Source organism: Phyllostomus hastatus, unplaced genomic scaffold (genome assembly GCF_019186645.2).
Source record: "Phyllostomus hastatus isolate PE091 unplaced genomic scaffold, TTU_PhHast_1.1 phas_contig_236, whole genome shotgun sequence".
Taxonomy (NCBI): domain Eukaryota; kingdom Metazoa; phylum Chordata; class Mammalia; order Chiroptera; family Phyllostomidae; genus Phyllostomus; species Phyllostomus hastatus.
In genome coordinates, this window is record NW_025333779.1 from 304,673 (window position 1) to 315,663 (window position 10,991).

The 10,991-nt window shown below is 41.5% G+C and overlaps 1 protein-coding gene across 1 annotated transcript; it reads left to right on the plus strand.

Annotated features, from left to right (window-relative positions):
• The first annotated feature begins 1,753 nt into the window (after positions 1–1,753).
• On the plus strand, positions 1,754–7,681 carry LOC123817915 (carcinoembryonic antigen-related cell adhesion molecule 21-like). The gene is made up of 3 exons (XM_045837702.1): positions 1,754–1,817; positions 2,675–3,025; positions 7,401–7,681. The coding sequence occupies exons 1-3, from the start codon at positions 1,754–1,756 to the stop codon at positions 7,679–7,681; spliced, it is 696 nt and encodes a 231-aa protein (XP_045693658.1).
• The last annotated feature ends 3,310 nt before the right edge of the window (positions 7,682–10,991 follow it).

Below are 10,991 nucleotides of genomic sequence, written 5' to 3' on the forward strand. Positions count from 1 at the left end.
CCTGTGCCCTCTAAATGTGAATTAGGATATCATGTAAATTGGCATAAATGTGAATTACATTTATGTAATAAATCAACATAAAAATATATTTCTCCATTTTGCCTTCTACCCAATTCTAGAGATTTCCCTGCTATGTTTTCTCTCACCTCTGAATAGGTTTTATGTATCCTTATTCACCTTCTCCTTTGTTCAAAATGTATAAAATAAGCTATAAAACTGCATTCACAGGATTTGAGACCTCACTTCCAGACATATGAGGTCAGTTTGGCTTGGATAAACTCATTAAATTGATCAATAAATTTGGATTTTTTTTTTATTTTGAGAGGGCCTTGGATCACCTAGTCCCTCATGGGGTTCTGTGCTGCTCTGTACCTCAAGAATGGCATCATCCATGGCAAGGGAAGGTGATCACAAGGAAGCCACCAAAGCAGAAACAGAGGTCTTCCCAAGAGCCAGGCATCACAAGGACAAATCCAAGAAACAGACATAGAGATGAGTGGTCTACATGAAGCTGTCCCCTGAAAAACAGAAAGCTCGTAGCCACCCAATATTTTCCAGACTTCTTTTCTCTTCCTGGCACATGCAGGACACATCCCACTTCACACCTGCAGAACTGCAGGTCCTACTGAGAATCCTGGTTTTACGTGTCTGTCCCGGGAAGCAAAAGCCAGTCTGCTGACAAGTTGAGATAAAAGAAGTGTCCCCTCTGCAATTATCACCAAGTTTGACACCTGCTCACCCCCAGAGTCATGTCTGTAAACTTCCCACTGGCAGGTAAAAACACCTCAGAGCACCAGAAATTATGTAGAGGATCCAGTGCCCAGCTGGGTTTCTGTGTCACAAACAGAAATAATCCAGGCTTTTACCATACCTGTGGCTCTCTGAGTGGTGTTGACATTCCCAAGACCAAGTCTAAGCAGTGGAAAATGTTGGCCTTAGTGTGTCATTCTCTTAGGGACACATGTGCCCGCATCAGAATTGCTATTGCAAGTGTACCCTACAGGCCAGATGGATCAACCTCTCCTGACAGCTTGTCAAATGCACAGTCTCTGACTCATTGCACCTGAGAATCTGTAGTACACCAGGATCTGGAGACTTCCCTTGTGCACAGGAGAACAGGAGAATTAGTTCTACCTCCATATAAAGCCATCACAATTTGAATGGACACCCACATTACCTAGAGATCTGCTGAAGCTTCATTACTAGGATTTCACCTACAATAAGAGATGTTGAAAAAGTTTCACAGGGGATCTGATGCACAAGAGGGGTGACATCACTTTGGCAGCTTTTTCAGAGTCAGCTCTAGAACTCCTGCTCTGAAGGCAAAAGTCCAATGTGAAACAGAGAGGGCTGTAGGAGAGGCTACTGTACACGTGACAGGGAGCTGTGGGAAATGCCTGAAACCCAGACACCCCAGGCTTTTCATAATACAACATGGGAGTCTGTGTTTTTGTATGTGTGGTATTGGGAGGCCTTAAAATCTGTCAGGGAACAAAGGTATACAGGAGTATTACTGGTTACAAGGTACAAGGGTAGCAAAAAATGAGGGTTGGGAGAGAGAGAGTAATGTGCACAGACCCCGCCCCCCGCCCCTAGCCCACATGACAAGAATAGTAAACATGCCCTAGAATAAAGCTCAGCACACAGGTAAGACACACAGCAAGTAGCACCATTCTGGACAGAGGTGTCTGTGAGCCTTACAGAACCCGAAGCTTCTCTCAAAGAGACACCCGCAGAAGAGACAGCATACAACATGGGGTCCTCTTCAATGTCTACCCACAGAAGACTTGTCCACTGGCAAGGGCTCCTGCTGGTTGGTAAGTAGAACACAGTTCCTTGGGTAGACTAAGGATCTGACACAAAGACTGGCTGGGATCTGCTGAAGACACCAGTGCTTTGAGAAAAGAGGGAAGACTTCAATTGGACCTGAAGGTAAAGGACAAAGGAGCAGAGCAGGTTTAGGAAGCCAGTTCAGCAAGAAGAAAATCTCATAATCTGGACGTGGTGAGAGGCAGAGTACCCTCATTTGTTGTGCATTTCCTTTTATTTGTCATGCTGATATGCTTGTTGATGAGGAAGCACCAGAAATATTTAACAAGAAATGTTAGACATCGTCTTTATCACCACCCTTTGAAATGGGTCAGTAGATTTCAGGATGTACAGGACACTGGGACCACACGTCCAATCAACCCCATGTATTTTCAGGCTGTTGCAGTTACTTGAGGTACAAGATAAGACAAAACCTGCTGTGATCAAGCCCTTGTTCTATGTAGGAGAGAGGAACAAGAAAGGACCTAGATGTGATGTAAGGTATCCATAATAGCTATGAAAAAGGAGACTAGGTGCAGGTGAGAAATTGAAGGCAGATAATCTTATATAAGGTGGTCAGCAAAGTGCCTTTCAAAAATGCCCCTGAGTATCAGGTGGGGACTGAACACAGAAAAGGGGTGAGCAAGAGAAATGATGGGAGAAGAGTATTTGAAACCCCCCAAAAATAAAAGCTTCAGAGGTGCTGAAGTAGAAAGGGTCATGTCTCTGACCTTGACCTCAGAGAAACAAACTGATGTGTAGACTAAGGCTGAGGCATGAAGAGACATGTTGAGGATTCAAAGCTTCATTTTTTCATCCCCAAAGACAGATACTAATAATAATGCTTTCTTTTCTTATTTCCTAGTCTCACTCTTCAACTTCTGGGGCCTGCACACCACAGCTCAAGTGACATTTGAGTCGATTGATGCTCTCGAGGGGACTAATGTGACTCTACGTATCCACCACAATGCTCGCTATGCAGCAAGCTTCATGTGGTTCAGGGGAGAAACCACTGACGTCCATAATAATATTGCATATCTTTCAGTAAACTCTGACAAACATGTAAGAGGTCCTCCAAATGGGCAAGGGATAGTAGAGGATGATGGGTCCTTGCTATTACAGAATGTCACCATGGAAGACTCAGGAATCTACACCGTACTGGTCCAACTTCAAGGCTGCCAACAAATTGTAGCATGTGGACAACTTACTGTATACCGTGAGTGATTGCTCTTTGACCTCTCAGTGTCAGGTGGGGTGAATTCAACTTCACACACAGGACTGATATACCCTGAACACTACCTCAATTCCCCTTGGCATTTTGATTCAGGGTGGGTTTTAGTGCTTAATGCAGAGTACACAGAGAACACAGACAAACTTTCTAAAACCTCAGTCCCTTTCTCAAATTTCAGCCTCCCAGACTTTCAGTGCATAGAGAAGGGTCAGTTTGATGGAAATACGTCAGCAGGGGGAGACCTGACTAATTTCAGCCTCCTGAGCACCTCCCTATTCACTTGATCAGGAGAATGACTCTGTTGTACTTCGTCAGAGCACAGTCTGAGAGGCCCCCTGAAATCTGTACACAGTTCAGCTCAGAAACCCCTCCCAAAAACCCTGTCCCAGGGATCTTTACTCCAAGAACCCTGGTGAGCAGGTACTAGGTTGAGTTTGGCTGCCTCAGAAGGACTGAGTGTGTAACTGTTTAATGGGTGCTCAACTCACAAGGCTCCTGAGGCAGTCACCAGTCAGGGCTCCTGACCAAGAAATGCATCTTGTCATAAATAGAATTTGGTCTATCATCATCTGAATTTTGTGTGAAGAGCAGAGTTATACAATGTGCTTGTAAATAGCTAACTATCTTGGGGATCTCGGGAAATTTCAGAAGAGGGTCTGCATCCCCTAAAAGAAACAGAAAAAAAGATGCTCCTGGAAGTTCCTCATTGACCTTGGATCAGCCAGGGGTTCTCTCATGTCGTCAATCAATAACTCATGCCACTTTTGAGCAGTTCTTCTATTTCAAGGTTAGGTCAGATCCTCTAAATATTTTACAGTCATTGCACTGACACCCTGGCAGCTAAATATTCATTGAGAACACACTGAGAAACATGGAGATACGGTCACTAAAGGAGAGTCACACTAACTGTGAGCAGGTGATCAGGGTCACTAGGTTCTGTTGGTAGCCACAGACTTAATTTCTCTACCTCTGGGGACTTATGAGGGAGTCTTAGGATTCCTAAACCAACAATGTCATTCAGATCCTTTTCTCTTAGATATATTCACACAGAGGAATGTATTTTGGTCTGGAAAGAAAAAAAATGGAGGCAATTTATTTTTACTCTAGAAAAACATTATCTTCTGTATCAATCAGAGTCACTGAGTTATTACCCAGGCATCCCTCTCAGGTGGCCCATCCTCAACTTCCTGCACTGGACTTGACATCAATCATATGTTTCCTGTTCTGGTTCACTCTCTCCCAGCAGATGTAAACAAAAGGACTTTTCTTTCTTATTGTCCACTCTACCCTTGAAACCAGCTCAGGAAGAATTTTTAACAAGCACTCAGTTGTTTTTGATGAATTAGGAAGAAATAAATGGCGATTGAATGAATGAATGAATGAGTGATCCATAATCTCTTCAGAGCTTGGAACCTAGATGCACATTCCTTGGAATCCTCAACATAGAGAAGAGTCTTTTGTGGACCCTGGAACTAAGACCATCATCTCAGATTCTTTTCTTTTCTCTAATAAAATAGGGATTGCTATTGCTCTTAGGTCCTGGAGTATTAATAATAATTTTCACAAACAGAAGAATTTTAAGTTTTTTTTTCCAATTTTTGTCTCATAGCCACTGAACACAAATTGTCCACAAGTGCCAGAATTTCAGCAAGTTCATTGTGCCCACTTGCTCTAAGGCACTGGTTTTGCATTTGTACAAGTGCTCACCTGCCCTCAGGAGAGAGAGAATGGATTTTATGCTCAAGGATAGAGCACAGGATTCTGCTGCCATTATCAGCTTCTGCCAGTCCTTTTTCCTCCCTGCTAAATCATTTCTTGTACTCTGCTCTATCATTCCTTTTCCCACAGGCTCTTTTCAGTCACATTCACCTGAAAAGACCTGACCTACCTCTTAGCCTATGGCCTGAGTAGACAACTTACCACTGGCTTGCTTCTGGTCTCTATGTGTTATTTCTGCTCAAATCCCACCCAGTGTCTAGGAGGTCCTGGGAAATAGAGTTTCATGGAAACACACCTCAGTTGGGCAATAGATGTCTGTGCAGCTGGAAGGAATGGCTTCTGGTCAGGCAGGCATTCAGTTGGTCAGTGAAGAACCAGGAGAATTGCAGTAGTCTCTCTGAATCCCTGTCTTATGTCTTTCCTTAACCAACACTGATACTTAACTGACAACTCAGATAATCTGCAGTTTCCCCCAGACATATAACTGGAGGACATTCATTCTCTGAGATCTCTGATTTTCAAAGATCTTTTTGTGATATGCAGACCTGCCTTGTTAGTTCTAAAACTTAAGTTGAATAAGGTGAGAGGTACAAACTGTGCTTGAAGAAGCTTTTTGAGATATCAAAAGTACCACACAGAACATTCTTTTTTCTCTTTTCTGCAGAGCAGAGTGAACCACAACCAGGATCATAAGCAATGAATCCAACCTTGAGAGATTTGATTTTCATTTTCGTACATAATAGTGGTTTTGAGCATGTTCTTCTGTAACTATGTGCCATTTGTATATATTCTTTGGAGAAATGTCTATTCAACTGTTTTGTTCCATTTTTAAATCAGATTATTTGGTTTTGTGGTTGTTGTTGAGTGTAGAGGTTTTTTGTGTATTCTAAAGATTAACTTTTTATTTTTGATATAATTTGCAAAATATTTTCTCACATTTCATGGGTCACTTTTCAACGTGTTATGTCCTTTTTAATGAAGAGACACTTTCATTTTGAGCATATCCAAATTGATTATTTTTTGGCCTGCCTTCTTAGTGTCACATTCATGAAATGATTGTCGAATTCAATATTATAACGCTTCTTTCAATAGTTTTATAAACATTTTAAAGGTTTAGGTCTAAGCTTTAGAATTTGATATAATTTGACTTAATTTTTGTTAGTTTCAGTATTAATATGATATCAACTTTTATATAATCATGACTTAACTGTGTGCAGTATCAGACAGGGTTCCACATCATTAATTTTCATGTGGATATTGCTATTCAACACCATTCATTGTAAAGACTGTATTTTCTCCATTGAAATCCTGTTGGGAACTGCCCTGACTGGTATCAGAAGCTGAAACCCCCGCCTAGCTAAGGCTAAGGGAAAGCCCTTGGAACTGTAAGCCAGTAAGGAGATAAAAGCTTATCTTCCTGGCAGGGATGCTGCTTCTGCTGCTTTATTCATGACTGAACCCCCAAAAGCTTGGTCGGTTAGCCAAAGACGGGTAAGATTCCCCACAGGGGGAACGACCTAAGACAGGCACGATCACTTTGGGAGGCCCCCCAAAAGAAGGACTTGGGGGGCTGCAGCAAAAGGGGGTGATGGACCCTCGCTCCTCGGCTTTGACATAGCCTGAGTTCTCAGCGTCTGGGGAAAAACCTTGTCTCCCAGTTGCCTTAGTTCTCTTGCTCCACCTAAGCCTGAAACAATGACAGGGTGGTGCAGCTCGGTACTGAGAAGTGCGGATTCCCCGGGGTGATCAGGCCTAAGAAAGAATATGTAAATTACTGTGAAAACTTCTTTGTTTAGAATGGTCTCAGTTGAATGAGAAGGGTCTTAGGAGGAAGTTATTTTGTTCCTCAGTCTTACAGCTCTTTGACCCCCAACTCAATAGACTGGCAGAGTTCTTTGTTTTCTATGGTTCCTTACTTCCCCCTAATGAGTACTGTACTTTACCTGAATTATTATGCAGAAGGAGCCTAATAAAAGCAGGTATGGATGGTAAATCAGCTCACTCCCCACTGGGGGGGTGGCCATTTTGTCCCTACTTCCCCACAGAAACTAGTCTGTCTCTGTGCATGTTGTTATTTCTCGCGTGTTTATCGTCGAGCCATCCACAGCATTCTGTGGTCACTGCTGGCTGGTGACCCACGCGCAACAAAATCCTGGCCTTTTCTCTTTTTAAAATTAGTTAATCTTTTCTTTTATTGTTTTCCATTTACCTCTGTCTGTATTTTTCTGCCACCACATTCCAGCATTCCAACCACCCACACATCCAACCCACTATGGTTCTCGCCTTTGACTTTGTCCATGGGGTCTTTATACATGTTCCTGGATGAACTTTTTCCCCTTCTTTCCCCCAGTATTCTTTTCCTGTCTCCTCTGTGGTTATGGTCAGTTTGTTATTTATTTCAGTGTCTCCGATTATATTTTTCCTGAGGTTATATGAGGACAGAGAGGAGTTGCAGCTCCTTCCTTCATAATGTCATCTGAACTTAGAAATTTGTCCACCAAATGCCTGGACCACCCTCTGTTGGCCTTTAACTTTTGCATAAGTCACTGTGGGTTGGAAGTAGCTGAGATCCCTGAGGAAGCAATGAGTCTGCATGTCTGCAGCCCATTCTCAATGACTCATTTTCTCTGTCTCTCCCCAGCTCTTGTGAGTATGCCCACCCTCCTAGCCAGCAACACCAGAGTCACAGAGAATAAGGATGCTGTGGTCTTGAACTGCCACACAAACGCTGACATCATCGAGTGGTTGTTCAATGGCACAAATCTGCAGTACACGAACAGAATGAAGCTGTCACTTGACCGCAGAAACCTCACCATAGACCCTGTCCAGAGACGGGATGCTGGCAATTACCAGTGCAAAGCCTCCAACCCCACAAATTCTGCTGAAAGTGCATACGTTGGTCTGGATGTGATATTTGAGTGATTCTCCTTCCCCCCTCTATTTTGTGAAACTCTAAATAAAGTACTTTTCACAACACTACAATGGACTTATTTTCAGGATGAGTACTTCTTAAAGATCAGCACTGAGTCAATAAACTAGGAAAGTGTGAGCTGACATTGTCATTTTGTTGACTTAAGGTCACATTTCAGAGCAAACCCACACTTTGGTTTGCTTTCATGTGTACCATGTCCACAGTGGAGGGTTCATTGTAACACTCTGTCCATAGAGGATGAGCAGTAGTTGTGTGATAACAAATGAGAGAATATAAACAGCTTAGAGAATCTGAGCTCTGTTTCTCGTCTGGGAACACATGTGCAGGGAACCTGTTGTCGACAATGGGATAGGACAAGAGGAAAACAATGTGAGGGACAACACTGATTTTTGTGTTTCTCTTTGATGTCTTTCAAAAGATTTTTAAAGTCTGTTGAGTATTCTTCCTTCTCTTCCAATATAATTATTTGCATGAATTCAGTACATTTCTGTTTGTTTTGTTAATAAGGTATATTTGGAAACTTTGGTAGTAAAGCCAAAGGTTTAGTTCAAATGTTCTAGTTCAGACTGATGCCCATGGAATTTGAAATGGCCTCATACTTTATATAGCTCAGCTTGACATCTTCAGATATTTGGTACCTCTTGCAGAAAAGACATTACCCAAAGTGAGCGAACTGGAGGTGAAATGTTTGGGTAAAGCTTTCTAAATTCAAGATGCTGGTAAATCTCCCATCATATTCATCATGGAAAACCCTCTTCAGTGCAAACTATGGGGTGAATGTCAGTTCCTCTGCACTTAGGTAACTAACTAATCACTCTAAATCAGGTGACATCAGCCATGTTGTAGGGTCAGGAACACCCTTCTCCCTTAGCGATTAATTTTGATGAATGGGAAAGTGACTGGAAAGATAAATATAATGCCTGAATGGAAATCTCCAGAAGCACAGCCTTCTGGGAGATCAGGTTATGGCTGTGTTCATGGAGTCTCAGTTATTTTGCACCTCTTTATAAATTGCAGGAACTGATGCAGATGCAAATTATGTCTGGGCTACAAGAGATGTAGTTGTGTTTCCCACCACTGTGCGGAAAGCAGTTTGGTTATGACCCAGAGGTCTTAAGGTTCCCTCAGAGTTGTTAAACTTCAGACAGGTTCTTCCTGATTGCAGGCCTCTGGTCTCCATATTTTACAGAATTCTGATTAGAAATGTACTTGAAATTCATAATTACAGGTTTTTTGGCACTTAGAGTACATATGAGTCTCCTTAAAATTACCTTGCTGGTGTTATGATTCACAAAGTATTTATCAAAGGAGACTGTGCCCATCTCAGAAAATTTAATCATTCTGGTGTCCCTGCTGCTCAATTTCTGTGGGACATACAAGCATAACTTGGGTGAAGATCTGTAAAAGCAGGATGTAATGAGACCTTGTATGAAGATTTTATGAAGAGTTTTACTTTTACTCTTTTTTTAAAATTCTGGGCTCAGTTTGTTTAAAATTATTTTAACTACTGACATGTTTGTGTTTAAACATTATCTTTCACCTTGCTTTTATTATTTTTCAGGTATAGTGTTCCCATTTTCCAATCACCACTCAACTCAGCCGACACATGCCTCATATTCCACCCTCAACTCTATCCCTCTTTGTCTTTCTCCATGTGTCCTTCATACATGTTCCTTGACAACCCTTCCTATCCCCCCCCCCATTATCCTTCTCTCCACTGCCCTCTGGTCAGTGTCAGTTTTCTCTTTATTTCAGTATTTCTAGTTATATAGTGCTCACTTGTTTGTTTTGTTGATCAGCTTCTAATTCTAGGTGATGTCATATGGTATTTGTCTTTCATGGAACAGTTTATTTCACGTAACATAATGCTTCCCAGTTCCATTAATGCTGTCATGAAGGGTAGGGGCTCCTTCTTCTGTCTGCTGTGTAGTATTCCATTCCTGGAGAAATTGTTGGTAGTTTCCCCTTATAAATTGTCCACCTCCTTGGTTAATCTTATTCCAAAGTATTCTAGTATTTCTGATGGTATTGTAAATGGAACTATTTTCTTAATTCAGTTTTGAGATATGTATTGTACATGCAAAGAAATGAAATGAGTCTGTTTTTCTCCTGCAACTGCACTGAATTTATTAGTTTTAACATGTTTTGGGGGTGGAGGATGAAATCTTTAATGTTTTCTACATGTAACATTAGGTTGTCTGTTAAAATAGATCAGATTCTTTTTCACTTTCCCATTTTGATGTCTTTATTTTATCTTTCTGGCCTATAGTTTCAGCCAAACTTCCAGTATAATGTTGAATAAGTGGGGAGACAAGCATTTTTTATATGGTTCATAATCATACTAACACTTTCAGTGTTTCTCCTTACAGTATTGTGGTACCTGTAGGCTTTCAAGCATGACATTTAACATATAGGGAGGTTTCCTTCCATTTCTACAGTCCTTGTCTTTTAACAAAATCATAACAACTTATCTCTAGAGATTTTACTTGATGGTGACATTCAGTTTGTAGGCCAAGAAAGTAAAGTCTCATAGAATTGAGATATGATTTACATGAAACTTCTCAAAATCCAACATTTTGAATATTGGGTTCATTCAGCATTCTTTCCTCATAAATTATGTAATGAGAGGTAAATGTGTTTTCAATTACAGTGAAGTTTCATTGGCCCCAGAGACATACAGGTGGTAAGCCTGCCCTCTTTGACATTTATGGAAGTTTAAATGAGAAGTCTGACTTGCACATTTTTGAAGTCTAAGAAACTTCTAGGAAAGAATCCATAAGAGCTTATGAGAAAAATATGTCATGTGATAATGTGGCTAGAGGATGACACATGGTCCAGGAAGTGGAATCCCATGCTGATACTAATGAGACGTACACAGGAACAAGTCAGGAGTCATCCTAGAGTAATCTGCCATCAGAGGGAAGTGGCAGTCCACTTTTTATACATTGTCACCTCAATGATGACACTGGTCATTCTGCACAGGTCAGGACCTAGCTCTGGTGAACTTTACAGAGCCTATTATACTAGGTGTGGCTGAGATCTCTGAGGAAGCAGCATGACCCTAGGTCCCAAGCCCACTCTGAAAACATCACATTATATGTTTCTCTATAGAGTCTATGAAAATAACCATCCTCCTAGGCACCAAAACTAAAGTCACAGAATACAAGGATGCCATGGTCATGACCTGCTACACAAATGTGATCTCCACACAGTGATTATTCAGTGGCATGAGTCTGCAGCTCAGGGAGAGAATTAATCTGTCCTGGTGTTACAGAAACAACCCCCACAGGGTCTTTTATT

Excerpts from the sequence above, each read along its gene's own strand:
- LOC123817915 (XM_045837702.1), top strand. The coding sequence starts at position 1,754 with ATGGGGTCCTCTTCAATGTCTACCCACAGAAGACTTGTCCACTGGCAA. Across the intron at positions 1,818-2,674 it reads GCAAGGGCTCCTGCTGGTTG|TCTCACTCTTCAACTTCTGG; the intron begins GTAAGTAGAACA and ends CTTATTTCCTAG. Across the intron at positions 3,026-7,400 it reads TGGACAACTTACTGTATACC|CTCTTGTGAGTATGCCCACC; the intron begins GTGAGTGATTGC and ends GTCTCTCCCCAG.